Source organism: Megalops cyprinoides, chromosome 6 (assembly GCF_013368585.1).
Source record: "Megalops cyprinoides isolate fMegCyp1 chromosome 6, fMegCyp1.pri, whole genome shotgun sequence".
NCBI lineage: Eukaryota > Metazoa > Chordata > Actinopteri > Elopiformes > Megalopidae > Megalops > Megalops cyprinoides.
The window spans coordinates 20,687,789-20,705,917 of NC_050588.1; the positions used below are offsets into that span (position 1 = coordinate 20,687,789).

At 47.8% G+C, this 18,129-nt stretch overlaps 1 protein-coding gene across 1 annotated transcript in view; it reads left to right on the forward strand.

The window, feature by feature from the left end:
• The window catches only part of dnah1 (dynein, axonemal, heavy chain 1), a 39,897-nt gene that overhangs the window by 2,376 nt on the left and 19,392 nt on the right, over positions 1-18,129 (forward strand). Inside the window, 38 exon segments of the mRNA XM_036530946.1 lie at positions 24-156; positions 398-562; positions 1,064-1,307; positions 1,594-1,751; positions 2,011-2,222; positions 2,610-2,908; positions 3,490-3,640; positions 4,130-4,323; positions 4,658-4,883; positions 5,174-5,293; positions 5,692-5,774; positions 5,954-6,095; positions 6,478-6,633; positions 7,109-7,307; positions 7,766-8,019; positions 8,385-8,597; positions 8,886-9,050; positions 9,519-9,640; positions 9,736-9,841; positions 10,100-10,283; positions 10,708-10,844; positions 11,743-11,906; positions 12,000-12,113; positions 12,199-12,387; positions 12,676-12,781; positions 13,093-13,206; positions 13,463-13,612; positions 13,755-13,841; positions 14,026-14,212; positions 14,620-14,711; positions 14,910-15,064; positions 15,290-15,467; positions 15,764-15,958; positions 16,246-16,365; positions 16,654-16,812; positions 17,041-17,145; positions 17,283-17,444; positions 17,859-18,019. Coding sequence (XP_036386839.1) covers positions 24-156; positions 398-562; positions 1,064-1,307; positions 1,594-1,751; positions 2,011-2,222; positions 2,610-2,908; positions 3,490-3,640; positions 4,130-4,323; positions 4,658-4,883; positions 5,174-5,293; positions 5,692-5,774; positions 5,954-6,095; positions 6,478-6,633; positions 7,109-7,307; positions 7,766-8,019; positions 8,385-8,597; positions 8,886-9,050; positions 9,519-9,640; positions 9,736-9,841; positions 10,100-10,283; positions 10,708-10,844; positions 11,743-11,906; positions 12,000-12,113; positions 12,199-12,387; positions 12,676-12,781; positions 13,093-13,206; positions 13,463-13,612; positions 13,755-13,841; positions 14,026-14,212; positions 14,620-14,711; positions 14,910-15,064; positions 15,290-15,467; positions 15,764-15,958; positions 16,246-16,365; positions 16,654-16,812; positions 17,041-17,145; positions 17,283-17,444; positions 17,859-18,019 — 6,101 coding nt within the window.

An 18,129-nucleotide genomic window follows, 5' to 3' on the forward strand; every position in this document is an offset into this window, starting at 1 on the left:
CCATGGTTCACCTCTTCCCTCAGGTATTTGACAACGAGGAGTTTGACTGCCGCACCCCAGAGGACTGGCTGTCCCTGGGCTATGAGGAGGGTTCAGATGACCACAAGCCTGTCCCTGGCAAAGCGCTGTTACCTATTGATGACAAGATGGCGCATGGTACGGTACTGTGGGAACGTGGAAGTAGTGCTTTACAGGTGGGGCTGCTGAGGATGATTGACTATTGCATGGGGATCTTTTCTATTTTAATGTAAGCAATGAAGAGAACACAGATAAATTCTGCTGGGATGACTGCGCACTCAAAACAGCTCCAGAGTGGAACTTTGTTTTTTTGCATCCACGTTCTGGTAGATTTGGTAGATTCTTGGAGATCTTCTTTTCCTCCTCCCTTTCTCTGTAGAAGACCCACAGAGCCCTGCTCTAGAGTACTGCTGGCAGTCCGTCGGGGTTCTGGACTTTAACACACAGAAGAAGCTCTACCTGGTCCACAAGGCTGATCCTGTTGGTAGAGTGAGGGATGACAAGGGAAATCCCATTATCATTAACGGAAGCCAGAACAATAAAGGTGAGTCATAGCAGACTTGGAGTATTCCTATTCTCTCCTTCTCAGGATCTCTCTCCCTATCTTCTTTAACCAATGGAGTTATGGTTGAATTTTTAATGGCCAAATCTGAAAACGTGAGAGTAGTATTGTTTGACCATGAAAATTAATGTGTTGTGTGACATAAGTGGTGTAGTGCAGCAGGGACTACTTTCCTCTCTCCATTCCCCTTTTGGCTCTACCTCTAAAATCTCTCCCTGTCCTTCTTTCTCCTTATCCCCCTCTCTTCTCCCATTACTCTCCCTTTCCCTCTCTTATCATCTCCTGGTCTTTCTCCACTTATCCCGCTGTCCCTTCTCTTTCTCCCAACTCCCCCTCTCCTGCTCTGTCTCCCCCTGTCCTTCACTCTCTCCCCCTCTCTCTGTCCCCCTCATTCTCCCTCCCTGTCCTCCTCTTTGTCCCTCTCCCACTCTCTCCCTCTTTTCTCTATCTTTCCCCTGTTTTCCTTCACTGTAGATGTGGAAGAGCTGCAGCCTGGTCTGTACTGGGTTCCCAGGATCCGTCTGAACTTCAGCGCAGAGGACCCGCGTGTCTTTGCGCAGAGAGTGCTGTCAGCCCAGCGGTGGAGAGAAAACACAGAGGCCCTGCTCCTTTACCATCTGTCCGTTGACTGCATGCCAGTGTGGAGCAGCTCGCCCTCCCTCCATCCAGGATGGCTCGCTCGCATCAAGAAGCACGCCCTCTCCACACCTGGCCTCCGGTTACAACTGTAAGAGAGGCCTTCCCCTTTGCTCCTGATTCACGGTCCACTCTAAATATCTGCAGAGAGTGTGTGTCTGTTTGAAGTGTGTAGCAGAAAGTGTTGGACACAGGTGGCAGGAATGTGTGTGTTTTGGTGTGTATGCACACGTTTGTACTGTGTGTACAACAGTAAGCAAAGGGTGCATTTGGTGCATGCAGGATGCAGCAGTATGTGTGTGATATAGTGTGTTTCATGTGTGTACGTTTGTATCTTGTGTGTAACTGTAGCTGAATGTTGTGTTTGGTGGACACAGACTTCAGGAGTGTGTGAGCCATCTGGAGAGGGAGATCAGTCTGGAGTACGACCGCACCATGAACCGGATCTGCTTCGACAAGGTTGTGACAAGCAGTCCAGATGAGTTCTCCCACATCACCCTGCCCCAAAAGGAGCCTGAGTCTGTGCCGGAGAAAGGTGGGTGATCACAAGGCCGGGTCACACTGTGCAGGGCCAGGGAGAGGTGGGGTCACACTGAACAGGGCATTAGTTAGGGGGAGTCGGCCTGGGCAGTATGTGGGGAGGGGTCACAGAGTGTGCCAGACAGAGTGTGCCAGTGCTTTTTCAGCATTTACTTTTTCTTCCAGTCTCTTTGAAGAGTCACTTTCCATTTTCCCATGGTGGATTTGTGAGTGTGACCATTTTGTAGACATTCCGTACGCTTTCCATCCTCCAGGTTTTGTGGAAGTTCCTGACTACCCTTTCCAGCAGAACCGGAAAACGTTTTCCCACAAGTCCCTGCTGACCAAGCCACAGGTGATCGCCGCGCTCTCCAGCGTGCGTGCAGAGTGCAACAAGGTGGCAGCCATGTGCCTGTTCCACATCACCTTCACCAAGGCGCTGCGTCTGGAGGAGTTTGAGCTGGCGCAGTCTCAGACGCATACACAGGTACCTCAGGGGGACACACCCCCCCACAGCACCCCACGCACAGAACACACGGCCCTGTTCATTGAACCCTGCTCATGGAAGACAGGTCTTGCACTTGCACTTTTGAAACAGCTTGATTATTCAGTTTCTTGGTGCCTAAGCAGTTGAATGGTGCTTTTTGAACAGAAGTGACAGGCACCTCTCTTGCACCACTTTTCGGCCCTCTTTTACCCCCCAGATTCACGCATAAGAGCACTCTCCATGATAGGTATGACCTAACGCTGTCTATCTCTCTCCATCTATCTACATCCCCTTCCATCTCATTCCATCTATTTCCATCCCCCCGCTTTTCAATCTGTCTCCATCTCTCTCCTTCACTCTCTACTTCCCTTCATCACCCCTCCTCAGATGCAGCTGTTTCTGCGTGAATCCTGGGTGTCCAACCTCTGCTCTGCCATCCGCTTTAACCTGCGAGACGACAACATGGGCTGGTTCCGCCTGACCGAGTCCAGCTGGGAGGTGTACCGCTTGTCCAAGCTCTTCTGCCTGATGACACAGGTCCGCTACAGCCTGCAGGACTCGCTGCGCTTCCTGGTGCAGGACTCACTGGTCAGCCTGGGCAGGCTGGTGCTGGACGCCTGCCACACTGTTCTCTCCCTCCCGGAGGACCTGACCTGGGGGTCTGATCTCATCAACAGCCCTTACAAGTGAGTGCACTTCCCCTGGCCTAAATTCCCCGCTCCTTCTCTTCTGAACAGACTGAAGAAGTGCACTAACTTTCCAATCTCTCTACCTCTCTTTCTCTCACTGTCTTTATGTTTTTCTGTTATTCTCTCTTTGCACTTCTCTTTCTCTGTCTCTTTCTCTTACCTTCTATCCATTTTATCTCATTAACATCCCTAAGAAGTGCACTCACCTTCCAGTGTCTCTCACTTCCTCTCACCCTCTCTCTTTCTATCTGTCTCTCTCTGTCCTCTCCCTCCTCCACTTCTGTCTGGGAAACATGTCCTGTCAGTATGACCACTTTTAGTCTCATGCATATGTCCCATTTCCTACTTCCTGTGTCCCATTAGCAGCCCCCAGAAGCCCTTCTTACTGTGTCCCCGCTCTTATGAGTGTTCCCTATAACTATACTCATTGTACATTTCTGCACTCTTATTTTTGTTTTGTTCATGTACAGAACGGAGGAGCTTCAAAAAATGGCATATGTTTGTCTATATAAGTCTATGATTGAAGGATTTGGTGCTTTAAGTGCTTTGGTGCTTTCTCTCTCTGCCTGTTTCTGAAGACCAAAGAAGCACCCGCTGTTCCTGGTGGATCTCGTCCTTGACCAGAATGGAGTCGGCTACAGCACCCCTCTGGAGAATTTCGAAAAGAGCGTCATCAACCTGTTTGACAAAGGGATCATGTCCACACACAACATCCCGCAGTTGGACAAGGTGAGGTGCTCTAACTGTGATAAGCGTATATACAGTTACCCTGTGGTAACCACTTCATAGTGGATTGTTCATAACTGATGGAAGGGATAGCTTACTTTGTGGTGATCCGGTTTAAGGAGCAAAGAGACTACTGGTCTATACCCTCAAGTGACCATAGCTATGTTCATGGTGCTCTTCCAAATGTATTCAGAAAAAAACCTGAATGTAATCTTACTGTTTAACAAGATCTAAAAGACTATACTCATGTTCGATTCAAAGTCATGCTCAAGTTCGCAGTCTAATTCGAATTATTTGCTTTATCACAATACTGATTTCACTGTTGGACCACATGCTATCCTCTTGCACGGGGAGTAATGAATGTAACTTCATACCACTGTAGTTTTAAATGATAAGTAACTCTGTTTCGTAAAGGGTGACTCTGTCGCGCTTTGTAATGAAGGGGCTTGTCTCTGTCTCAGTTCATGGTGAAGTAGAGTGTGTCTGTCTCAGTTTGTGCTGAAGGACATGTTCATCAGTGGGACACCCCTGCTGGAGTCTGTGGCATTATGGGAGCCAGCAGTGGTGGAAGTGCGCGAGAGAATTCGAGCTGCCCTGCGTCAGGCCACTGTGCCGCTCAAGGCTTACGCCCGCGAGTATGAGCGCCACCTAGAGCTGCAGAACTTGGACATCGAAACCTATCTCACGTAAGCTGACAACCTGACCAGTATCTGACTCAGTTAAAGCCCAGCTCTGTAGACTCAGGTACAGCCCAGCTCTGCAGACTCAGGTACAGCCCAGCTCACCTGGCTCAGGTAAACACCAGCTCTGTAGACTCAGGTACAGCCCAGCTCTGCAGATTCAGGTACAGCCCAACTCTGCAGACTCAGGTACAGCCCAGCTCTGCAGATTCAGGTACAGCCCAGCTCTGCAGCCTCAGGTACAGCCCAGCTCTGTAGACTCAGGTACAGCCCAGCTCTGCAGATTCAGGTACAGCCCAGCTCCCCAGGCAGTGCTGGTCAGGGTGGTTTTCCTGTGCAGGACTTACAGCAAGCCGGAGCAGACACCCCAGGAGGTGAGGCAAGAGGTGGATCGGCACTTGCAGGAAAAGAGCCGTCTGGACCACACCCTCCCTGCCTCCATTGTCATTGGACCATACATGGTCAACGTGGAGACTGCGCGCCAGAGCCTGTCCAACAAACGCCGTGGCCTGGCTCATGCTGTGCTGGACCGCCTCGCCGCAAAGCTGCGCCAGCAAATAGACAATGTAGGTCGTGAGTGTATGTGCACGGCGGAGTACAGCGCGTACCGTTGAATTCCTTGTATCATGTGTGTGAGTATATGTGTGTGTGTGCAGTGTTTGTGTGTGTGTGTATGTGTGTGTGTGTGTGTGTGTGTGTGTTTGGGTGTGTGAGTGAAATGGCAGTGCATAACTGCGTGTAGCCCTGTGTGATCTTGTCTCTGAATGTGAACGAGTGTGCATGTGTGTCTGTCTGCAGTTGTGAAAAGAGTGTACTGTACAAACTATTCTTTCATCATGTATTCTTAACACTGTAGGCATCTGAGGAGTGTAAGGAAATCAGTTTAAAACTTTTTGAGAAACCCGACAGCATTGAGGAGCTGACCGAGAAGCGTGAATGGATGAAGCAGATCCCAGAACAGGTCAAGACTCATGAGGTACAGCACATTCAATCGGCATGAATTTAGATGGCTGATCTGGAAGCTGAAGTCTTCTTTTAATGACTCAAACTAGTTTTTAGCTAGTTTTACAACAGACTGACGCTGAATATAAAGCTCTTAAGTGAGGTTGTGCTACAGAGCGGTGGTGTCACTGTGCATCATTTTAGAATCTAGTAGTGGCCAGGCAGAAATAGAATAACTTTGATGATTGGTATTATAGTTCTCTGGAAAACGTTTTTTTTAATCTGTCTAGTTACTTATAAAATGTCTGCCACTGTGACAGATTCTAAGCATTAGCAATATGACTGTTAAATTCTGTTTACCTGTCCACTGTTATTTTTGGCTTGACTATTAGTTTCTATTCCTCACCATCTTCCCTCTTGTCTGTGCTGTAGGAGTTCATCTCCAAAGTCACGACAGATTATGAGCTAATTGACGAGTTCTTTTACAACCTGTCCGACGCAGACTTCACTGCAAAGTAAGTTGAGGAGCGTAGCTTAACCCACGTGTGCCTGTACCCACCTATTAAATGTCAGGGTGAGTGTGGGGGCAGGCAGTGAGCAAGTGTGTGGGTGAGCTTTTGAATATGGAGGGGGCTAGGGGTTGGAGTCTCTCTGAGGGGGCGGGGCTGGGCTGAATGAATCACCTCTGTTGCAGATGGACTGCAGTGGGCTGGCCTCACAAGATCCTGTGCCAGGTGGAGACGGTGAAGGCTCATCACGAGGAAGACGAAGACCGCTTCCACAAGATCCAGCTGCTGGACCAGAACAACCTCCAGGAGCGGCTGGACTCATTGCAGGTGAGCTCCCTGTGGATGCGTGTGGTGTGCCGTCTGCTGTGTCAGGTGTTCTCACACAGCCTGACTCCTAGATAAGAAGCGCTTGATTGAATCTTTCAATTTCAATTTCAATTTCAATTTAAATTCACTTTCCATTTGTGTAACTTTTGAGCCACCTTTTTTGTCATCTTGTCATCACCTTTTTAAATTAATTTTATCTGTTCTTGTGGACCTTAGCAATTTAATTTGTCACTGCATTCCAGACACCTCTTTCATGTTTCATATTTCAATGCCGTAATATGTGTTCATAACAGCCCTTTTTAAAACACATGCTCTCAAAAGCCAGGTAATGTGCTGTTTGGGGTAATAGGTAACAAAATAGCTAATCCACCTGTCTGCACAGATGCTGGTTGCAGGATTCTCTGCCTACAATGACCTTGGACGTACCCATGAGGTGGCCAATGAGGTGCGCCGTGTCTCAAAGCAGCTGAAGGAGGTGCAGAACCTGGCACAACTCTACAACAGCCGGGAGCGCCTCTTTGGCATCCCCGTCACAAACGTAAGCAAGAGCCACATTGTCAGTGACCTTGTAACTACTCCTCATTCTTCTGGATCACTCAGACTACCCCTCTCTCACTTCACTGAGCCCTTCTGAACACATCTCCTCTCTCCATAGAGTCGTTCTTTGACGGGCCCTTCTGCGGACCCAGCCCCTAGAATCCTCTGTTTATTATACCTCTTACCGAACCACCATTTAAGTTGAGACCTTAATTGAATTCAGTTCTTGGGAAATGCTTTGTGAGACAGTGGTTTATACCTGAGCTGGGGATCACAATCTTGGGTACAAAGTGCAGCAACCAAATAGTCACCTATATAAATGAGTTACAAAATGTGAAGGATCTTGGGATCCTGAAGCCATCTGCAAACAGAAGCAAATAGATAGTGAATTATAATGTTGAACTGAAAGTGGTCGCCCTGTGAGACTGAATGAAGAGGCGGCTTGCCTGAGCTTATGTTGTGCTCGTCCTGCCCAGTACGACCGCCTGCAGAGGCTGGTCCGGGACTTCCAGCCATACCGCGACCTGTGGACCACCACTTCCGACTGGATGCGCTGGCACGAGAGCTGGATGCAGGACCCGCTGTCCAGCATCGACCCCGAGCTGCTGGAGCGCAGCGTGAGCGACACACACAGGACCATGCACAAGTGTGTCAAGCAGTTCAAGGACATCCCAGGTGAGTGTGGAGGCTAAAGAACACTAATGAATGGACGTCTTGTAAGTCGTTCTGTGTAAGAGTCTGCCGAATGAATAAATGGAAATGTCAATGTAAACCAGAAGCGGGGGTGGCAGTGTAGTAGAGTGATAAGGGGCAGGACTTGTAACCGAAAGGTTGCCAGTTTAATTCCTTGTTGGGGCACTGCTGTTGTACCCTTGGGCAAGGTACTTAACCCAGAATTGCCTCAGTAAATATCCGGCTGTATAAATGGATTGAATGTAACAATTGTAAAGTGTTTGCTAAATGTCAATAATGTAAAATAATTAGAATGAAGTCTTAGTCAGGGATATTAGCACTGGTTATCAGTATTAGTTAACTTTCACTGTGCCCACTTCTGTGTCTTGCTGGCAGGCTGGATCCACACCTGGTCAGTCAGGTTAGCTTTCTCTAACCCCACCATGCTGTCCTCCTTTCAGCCTGTCAGGAGGTGGCGATTCACGTCCGTGGGAAAATCGAGGAGTTCCGACCATACATCCCCCTGATCCAGGGGCTGCGGAACCCAGGGATGCGCAGCCGCCACTGGGAGGTGCTGTCACAGCGCATTGACATGAAGGTGAAACCCAAGGCCAACCTCACGCTCACCCGCTGCCTGGAGATAGGCCTGCAGAACCACGTGGAGGACATCGCCCAGGTGGCCGAGATTGCCGGAAAAGAGTTCGCTATTGAGCAGGTGAGTGCTTAGCTTTGAGCCCTGTACCCACTGCTTCTCAGTGCCTCTTGTGATCAGACCTACAAGGTTGGTTACAACCTTACAAAGTAGTTGTCGGATGGAAGCGGGATGGTTTAGAACATACGAAAGGAAAGTGTTTCCAATGAAGTAATAATTGGTTGTTTGATCAACAGAATTTAATTGCAATTTTATATCTATGATTGCTGTGTATTTTCACTGAATGTCCATTCAGTACTTTATTTTGCATACATGAGGTAAACATACATGAGTTAGAAAGCTGTGACCAATCAAGAAGTTCTAAATATTGTTCTGTGTGTGTATGTGCGTGTGTGTGTGTGTGTGTGTGTGTGTGTGTTCTCTTCCAGGCTCTGGATAAAATGGAGCAGGAGTGGTCTCCAGTGCAGTTTGAGGTGCTGCCCTATAAGGACACAGGGACTTACATCCTGAAGAGCCCAGATGAGGCATCCCAGCTGCTGGACGACCACATCGTCATGACCCAGAGCATGTCCTTCTCTCCCTACAAGAAGCAGTTTGAAGAGCGCATCAGTACTTGGGAGACCAAGCTCAAGCTGACCCAGGTACAGTCTTGAGAGGAGATGGGCAAGCAGATTTAGGATCTCCAATACTGAAAATTACAGAGTTGAGGGGTGTTCCAGGAAAGAGATCTTGTACTGGAGATCATTTTCATGCTATGCTCACGTACTTTTCAAGAAACTCCAGTTAGTACTATTCAGGTCTAACACAGTGTTTTTTTTAGCACTGGCTGTGTCATATGCACCCTTAAATAGGATAACTTCAAGGCTGTGTCGATATCTGTGCTGTACAGTACAATAGTGTCAAGCATTTCTGTTGACCTCTGCTGGCAGGATGTTCTGGAGGAGTGGCTGACCTGCCAGCGCTCCTGGCTCTACCTGGAGCCCATCTTCAGCTCTGACGATATCAACCGCCAGCTGCCAACAGAGGCGACGCGTTACCAGACCATGGACCGCACCTGGCGGAAGGTCATGAAAAACGCCTTTGACAACAAGCAGGTGAGCTGCAGCTGGGAGGACCTTGGCAGCCCAGCAAGCGATTAAAAACCAGCATAACTCTACTGACAGCAGCACAGGACACCCCATCAAGAGGAGATTCAAAGAGGAGGAAGAGTGAAAGCCAACAGGCCTTCAGTGGTTTTGTAAACTTGTACCCTGGCAAAGAAACAGCTGGGGACATGTCCAGATGCTTCTGTCGTTCATCAGTTTAAATAAACAGTGAATTAGATACATAAGTAGAAGTTTGTCCATACCATGGGCATAACCCCTAAATATGAAACTTGCATCATAGACCATGAGCACATCTGTTGCTAGTTTCTTTGCAGTCCACTCATTCTTTCTTGGTTTGTTCTCGGTACAGTCTGTGTGTGGTTCTGTAACTCTTCATGTGAAGTGCCATGTATGAATTTTCTTTTTCTTTGAATTGTTTCTGGCATCCTGGTGCTGACTGTGTGCCACCTTTGCCAGGTGATTGATCTCTGCCCAGACCCCCGCCTGCTGGACAGCCTGAGGAACTGCAACCGGCTGCTGGAGCAGGTGCAGAAGGGCCTGAGCGAGTACCTAGAGACCAAGAGAGGGGTCTTCCCCAGGTACACCCACGACCTGCACCAGCACAGCCGCTCACCCCATCACAGTTTCCCCTGGAAAGCATTTGCGAGAGGATTCATGCTGTGGTTCCTTTCAGATTCTACTTCCTGTCTGATGATGAGCTCCTGGAGATTCTGTCTCAGACCAAAGACCCCACAGCGGTGCAGCCACACCTGCGGAAGTGCTTTGAGAACATTGCCCAGGTACGTTTTTCTCTCTCTCTCTTTCCCTCTGTTTATTCCTTCTTGTCTTCCCCCTGCTCTCCCCAGTCTCTCTACTCTTTCTTTTCTCTCCCGTAAAAATGTGTCCCACAGGACGAGCGGAGGTCATGTCTCATTTAGCTAGCTTACTGCAGGATCCTGTTGTAAATTGGCCCATTCAGCAGAACTCGTTTTAATGGTCTGAGATCCCCTCCTGCCTTCGCCCCATTCATACTCACTGTACCGTGCCGCCGCCCACAGCTGCAGTTCCAGTCTGATCTGGTCATCACACACATGTACTCTGCGGAAGGGGAGGAGGTCAAGCTCTTCATCCCCGTGATGCCCTCTGGGAATGTGGAGGACTGGCTGAGGGAGGTGGAGAAGTCCATGAAGGCCAGCCTGAGAGACAACATCGACCGCTCCCTGAAGGAATACCCCGAGGTCAGTCTCCAGGCTAGATTGTCAAAGCTAAACCTGGAAAAGCTGTTCCATTAGATTAAGAGAGATGTTGTTGTTTAAAAAAGGCACAACGTCTGGGACTGCGGTTAGATGGCTCTTCTCAGCAGATGTGTTCCAGAACTGCTAAACAGCTTAGAAAAGTAGTGGGCTGCCAACACCAACAGCAGCAGGACTAGAGAAGGCTGTGGTATAAGCAAATGTGTAGGATTTAAGTATTATCACTCCACCTGCCATGTTTGAAAGGAGTGCAGTTTGCTGCAACTGTTTGCCCAGATATACAGTATGTATCTCATGCCTTTTTCAGAAGAAGGCAACAGGTTGATTATCATCAAAATGAAAGTCCTTTCTGTCAGGACAGTTCACACTGTGTCTGTCTATGATGTCCATCCTTCCCCGTCCTCCTTAGAAAGCACGCACAGAGTGGGTGTTATCCTGGCCAGGACAGGTGGTCATTGCTGGCTGCCAGACCTTCTGGACCTTAGAGGTGTCCGAGTCGCTGGAACAGGGAGACCTGGGCAGCCGACTGTACCCCCAGCTGCAGACACAGGTATGGAGCTGTGTATGTGGAGTTTTGTCTCCTGGCCACGATCTTTCTACCGTAGTGATGTCTGTGTCACTATAGACACAGATCCATATTGAGGCCTGGCAGTGAGTCATCAAATATAGTCAAACCTGGAAGGAGACATCAAGATGCTGCATGTGCAGTCTGTTTTGGTTTTGCCAAGCACAGTCTGTCATGCATCTCAGTGATGGCTTTACTCCTGCATTCACTGATGGTCACTGACGGTCATCACCCTTTTTTCAGAACCAGGTTTTATAGGATTTAATACTGGATGAATATAAGTATGTAATTGAACTCATGAACATATAAGTGTAGAATTATTCATCTCAGTAAGAGTTTAGGTAAGTGCCATTTCAATTCAGTCGTTTCAGGAAATTAATTAGAATTCAGTTTATGGATTAAAAGGTGGGCATCATTTTCTTTGAAAACTTTTCAATTAATAATTGAATGTCAGTTCACGAACTGAACTGACTGAACTGAATTGAAATGAAACTGACCCTGGCTCTGATCTCAGTGTATCATTGTTCTTTTCACTCCATCCACTTAATGTTATATCTGCAGTATTTTGCGGCAGACTCAACTGTTAAGTGCTCTGTGCCAATTTCTTTGCCAAGAGCACTAAACTAAATGAAGTTTGGTTGATTGATTGAGGAAGGGTCACTCCCATTTAAATCTTAAATCTCTCACTTGGGCTACTCATATTTAAAATGATTATTTTATATATTTATATATTTACAATATACAATATAAACATATAAATATGTCTATATTGTATATTTTAAAATGTGTAGGTCTGAGCACAGTATGGGCAAGGCCCTGTAGATAAGTGTACAGCTAGGTTTATGAAGTGGTTATAACTGCTCACCCTGTGTTTATGGGGCAGCTGGGAGACCTGGTGCAGTTGGTCCGGGGTCAGCTGTCCAGGATGCAACGCTCTGTGCTTTCGGCCCTCATCGTCATTGAGGTCCACGCCAAGGATGTAGCGGCCAAGTTGGTGGAGGAGGGAGTCTCCAGCGTCAATGACTTCGAATGGATCAGCCAGCTCAGGTTAGGCACTCTCCACTCTCAACATCCACACACTCCCTTTTCCCATGATGCCCTTGTAGACAAAGACACAACTGTTTTTGTCGTGGTTACTAGGTATTACTGGGCCAGAGATGACCTCTATGTTCGGGCAGTGAATGCTGAGTTCCTCTATGGCTACGAGTACCTGGGCAACACGGGACGTCTAGTCATCACCCCTCTGACAGACAGGTACATCCTTTCCCTCACGTATGCTTGACATTATGCCTGTTGCATCTTGCTGAACCACCTCACTTCGCCTCTCATCTCCACACAGGTGCTACCTGACCCTTACAGGTGCACTGCATCTGAAGTTTGGGGGTGCCCCAGCTGGCCCTGCAGGGACAGGGAAAACTGAGACCACCAAGGACCTGGGCAAAGCCCTGGCTATCCAGACTGTGGTCTTTAACTGTTCCGACCAGCTGGACTTCATTGCCATGGGCAAGTTCCTTAAGGGTTTGGCCAGGTAAGGTCACCACTGCTTCAGTAAAGCATTCATAAAACATTAGTGTCACCTTCAGTCTACTGTACCACCTGGCAGGATCTGCAAAATAATTATGTATGTTCTTTTATCCGATATTAGAATCCATAACAAGTAATGCAACATTGTTCATCTTCCCTTGTGGTGCAAAGATGGGGTCATTGCCAGTGCATATCCACTGGTGTTCTAGTTATATGTGCTGGAGGTTTTGACACAGGCACAGTGCTGACCCCAGTCTGTTCTCCCCTGAAACTCCCCCACCCTCCTCTGCAGCTCTGGGGCGTGGGCGTGTTTCGATGAGTTCAACCGAATTGATGTGGAAGTGCTGTCAGTCGTGGCTCAGCAGATCACCACCATCCAGAAGGCCCAGCAACAGAGAGTGAGTGAGCCGAGGGAAACAGACATGTGCACATGCAAAGTCAGGCACAAACACACACACAGACACACACTCACATGTATACATACACCCACAAACATGGACACCAGCAGAGTGATTACCTGCTGCCTCGGCTTTGTTAGACATCAGATTTTACTTACCCTGGAGCTGCTGATATGATAGATATGTTTTGTTTTTGCTCATGTCATTTTTATTCTCTCTTGTATATGTGTATGTGTGTGTTTTTATGTCTTCGCGTGTGTGTATGGTTGTGCGTATGGTGTGTGTATGTGTGTCTGTACTTGTGTGTTTAGGTAGAGCGGTTTACATTTGAAGGAGTGGACATTCCTTTGGTTCCTTCCTGCGCTGTCTTCATCACCATGAACCCAGGCTATGCTGGCCGCACTGAGTTGCCAGACAACCTTAAGGTGCCATTAGTTGAATATAGCTATTGATTATAATAATTGTGTAAAAGAAAGCAGAGGAACAAAAAATTTAATACACACAGGCACTGACTTTATGTAGAACATATTTTTACAATAAAATAAGCTGAATATGATTTAGACATTTACAACGGTTAGTTCTTAATGGTTAGTTCTTAATCTTGTGATTAAAATGACTTTAATAAAGGAGATTTTATTCAGAAAATGAAAGAGGTTAAATGTCTTGCTCTGTCTTGTCCAGGCATTGTTCCGCCCTGTTGCGATGATGGTCCCAGACTATGCCATGATCGCTGAGATCTCCCTGTACTCCTTCGGCTTCAGTGACGCCAAAGTCCTGTCCAAGAAGATCACCACCACTTTTAAGCTTTCATCAGAGCAGCTGAGCTCCCAGGTGCAGCTCAGGTGTCCCAGAGTGCTGTGTGTTTGTGCCATTTTGTCCGAATGCTGTGTGTGTGGGATTGCTGTGAAGTGTGTGGTTGCATGTATGTGGGTGTGTTCATTTCAATGGGTGAGCTATATGCATTTGCCCTCAGGATCACTATGACTTCGGAATGAGAGCAGTGAAGACAGTGATCTCTGCTGCTGGGAATCTTAAAAGGGAGAACCCAGACATGAATGAGGTGAGGCACAGTATTCGTATAACTAACTTACATGTTAGTTGTACTGTTGTTCCCTCTCTCTTACTTTCATCTGCTCCCTGGTTCACAGAAATCACACTGATTATGACACAACAAACAGACGGACACACTGGATGGAGTTTTTCGCTATCTGCTGACCTAACGCCCTGTCCCCTCTGACCCCTAGGAGCTAATTTGTCTCCGGGCAATTCGGGATGTAAATGTGCCCAAGTTCCTGCAGGATGACCTCAAGCTCTTCAGCGGCATCGTGTCGGACCTCTTCCCCAAGATCCGCGAGGAGCCCATCGACTACGGCACCCTGGATGAGTCAATCCGCAATATCTGTGCCAAGAATTGCCTGAAAGATGTGGATGGTGAGGAGGGGGGTGACAGAGTGGACGATAAGTTAGAGAGAGAGTGTGTGAAGGAGAGTCTTCACCTCCCCTAGAAACAGTGTTAATTATTTGTGTCGATTGTTTAAAATGTTCAATGTCCTTTAAATGATAAATGTCCTTTGTCATCTGTTCAATTCAAACCTATCTACCTACAGATCTTACTTCATCAGCTGCATCCAAATCTGTTAATTGGTAATTGTTTGCCTGTCTTTAATTGTATTTGTCTCTGCGAACCAGCCCATTGGTTAATGAGCCAGGGGGAGTGAGATGGAGTGACAGATAGGGAAAGAGAGACCAGGGGAGCACAGAAAAAGAGGGTGGCATATGTTTGGACAGTGCTGTTTCCATGCACTCTGCAATGTAGTGATCCGTTTCCTAAACTGCAGGTTACATCACTAAGTGTATCCAGCTGTACGAGACCACCGTGGTGAGGCACGGCCTTATGCTGGTGGGACCCTCGGGCTCTGGCAAGACCAAGGTCTGTTGGATTGTTCATACATTCAACCCCCCCCCCTCCAAAAAATGACAGTATTATTACAACATTCCTCAAGGGTTCAAGCAAGTTGTAGGGTTCATTGCATGTAATGTTTAGTGGATCTAAGATATGTGCACTAAAGAGCAAAGACCTGGTTTTACAAAGCTGAGGTTGCTGTGCATGTGTATCTGAATGCTGCAGTGTTATGAGATCCTCGGGGCAGCGATCACTGCGCTGCAGGGCCAGCCCTCTGTCAGTGGGGGCGTGTATGAGGCTGTGAAGACCTATGTCCTCAACCCCAAATCCATCACTATGGGACAGCTGTACGGGGAGTTCGACCTGATGACTCATGAATGGTAAGGTCCACCTGCAGCTCAAAACACACATGCATATAGACACACACAGACACACACACACACGCATACATTTACACACACCAGCTTACACACATGTGGTCATGTCCACGTACACATTAAAATAAGTTCATACACTATAACAGTCAAAAAAAAACAATGGCACACACCAACAAATCAAATGATTCCTGTATCTCTTCCCTTGCCCCCTCTGTCGCCCCCCTGCAGGACGGATGGCATCCTGTCCTCCCTGATCCGCACGGGCGCGGCCTCCATGGACCAGCAGAAGAAGTGGTACATGTTTGACGGCCCCGTGGATGCGGTGTGGATCGAAAACATGAACACAGTCCTAGACGACAACAAGAAGCTGTGTCTGAGCTCTGGAGAGATCATCAAACTCTCTGATGTATGATAAATCTCCTTCACCATTCACTCTCTCTCGCCATTTACTTTACCTCACCATTAACTCCCCTTCACTGTTCAACACCCTCAACATTCACTCTCCCATACCATTTTCTCTTCCGTCTCCTTCGCTCATGCCATAATAATGCTACTTATTTGCTTATTTTCAGGCAGTGAATGGCTGTAGCATGGAATGTAATCGTTTGTCATTTTGACTGTGCCCCCCTGTGAATATGTGTGTGTCTGTATGTGTCTCTGTGTATGTTTGTGTGTACGTGCTCCGCATGTCTTCTTCTTCAGGTGATGACCATGATGTTTGAGGTGCAGGACCTGGCCGTGGCTTCCCCAGCGACGGTGTCCCGCTGTGGGATGGTGTACCTGGAGCCCAGCATCTTGGGCCTTACCCCCTTCACCGAATGCTGGCTGCGCACCATCCCGGGCCCCATTCAGCCTTATGCAGAGCAGCTCACCTCCCTCTTCAACAGGTTCTTGGAGGTTAGGAGTCCAGCTGTTTCTCGGAGCTGGCCACAGTCCCACAGGAACTTCAAACCACTGACAAAAACTACAGTTCACACTGTGTTGTAATTCCAAGCAGTTACAATCATTTTACAGTTAGTTATGCACAAGCCTTACACAAGTGTTTGGAGCATCAGTGTGGAGTTGTGGCCAGGTGCATGACTCGTAACCAAAACATTTCCCGTTCAGTAGTTGCTGTTGTACCCTTGAACAAGGCAGATAGAAAAGAGATTGAAAAGAGGAGCTGAATCTGTCCTTCTGCGCAGGAGTCCATTGCGTTTGTTCGCACTTCGGTGAAGGAGGTCATCGATTCCATGGACAGCAACCTGACCTGCAGTCTGCTGAAGCTGCTGGACTGCTTCTTCAGGCCCTTCATCCCCAGAGAGGTCAGAGGTCATGACGCTGCACACCACCCTTGAATATGTGATGATCACATAGCAGGGGAAGCCACACCATTGAGACCATTTCCAAGGGGATCCTATGATCTCTGTTAACTTTAGACACAGTTATTGGAGCTGACATCTGTTTCACGTACCTGATCCTATCAACTCTGATAGGATCCTGTCAAGTATACTTCACAATGTAAAGCAAGTTATAGGTGTGCAGGAGTTGGCTGCGTGACTGTATGTGAAGAGCGAGGGTTCTCACCTGTCCCCTGTGAATGTGTGGTGCAGGGAGAGAAACCGCACCCCCAGGAAAAGGTGTCTCGCCTGAGAGAACTCATCGAACCCTGGTTCATCTTCTCGCTGGTGTGGAGTGTTGGGGCCACAGGCGATGCCGACAGCTGCCAGCGATTCAGTTCCTGGCTCCGCGGCAAAATGGCCAAGGAGAAGGTGAGTGTCAATGAACTAATCGATCAATCAAACCTTCAATCAGTCTTCCAGTTGACCTGTCAGTAAACCTATAAATCATTCAATGAATTGACTAACTATAGTGTAGCTCTTGAAATGTGTTGTTACAGTCGCCTGGGACACGTACGACACGTCAGGCAATCATGTCCCATCATCATGCTCTGAAAGTCTGTGTGTCTATGTCTGTCCTTCTGTCCGCATGTCCTGTAGGTGGCATTATGTTTCCCAGAGGAGGGACTGGTCTATGACTACCGCCTAGATGATGCAGGGATCAGTAGCCCAGAGGAAGATGAGGATGAGGGCAAGGCGAGGAAGGTGAGAGAGTCAGTTCACCTGAAATACGTGTTTTTGTATGTCATTCTGCATCCACATAATTAACACAGGGTGTCAGAAATTCTGTCCTCATGTTTGAATAAAACTAGATTCCTGGTGAGTTTGCCTTGGTAAGGTAGTGATCATTACTGCTTATACAGGTGCGATGGGCCAGCTGGATGGAGTCTTCTCAGAGCTTGGTCATCACTCCAGACACTAGCTACTCTGACATCATCGTCCCCACACAGGACACGGTGCGCATGTCCTTCCTCCTGGACATGCTGCTGTCCAACAAGAAGCCTGTAAGTCCATAGCCATTCATCGCATTCAAACCAATCACTTCAACAAAGCCTTTCTCCCTGAGGTGGAACTGACCTGAGGTTCTGAATCACTGTTCTTGAGAGTAGTATTTTTTTGTACTAATGTGTTGGATGTAGTGAGTAGTGTTTGTGTTACCTGCTAGTGTTTGAACAGTATGTAGACAGTATTTATGCTGTTTCTGAGTGATTTGAGAGTAGTGTTTTATGTGTATAATATATAAGAAGCAGAGACATAGTGTCTGTGCTGTATGTGCTGTGTGAGCAGTGATGGTGTTGTGTATGAGCAGTGTGTGTGCTGTGCGTGAGCAGAGATGATGTTGTGTGTTAGTTGTGTTTCTGCAGTGTGTGAGTAGTGTCTACGCTGTGTGTGAGTTGTGTGTTTGCTGTGTTCAACAGGTGCTGTGTATTGGGCCCACCGGCACAGGGAAAACCCTCACCATGGCAGACAAACTGCTGAAGAACATGCCAGCTGAGTACATCACCCACTTCCTCATGTTCTCCGCTCGCACCTCTGCCAACCAGACACAGGACTTCATTGACAGCAAGCTAGACAAGAGGTGCTGCCACTTAGTGGCCATTCCTCTCTGTTTCTGCACATGAGTGTCTCCATCTATGGATTTACCTGAATGCAATTTCTTATACCAGTCTTACTTGTTTACTTGTCTTT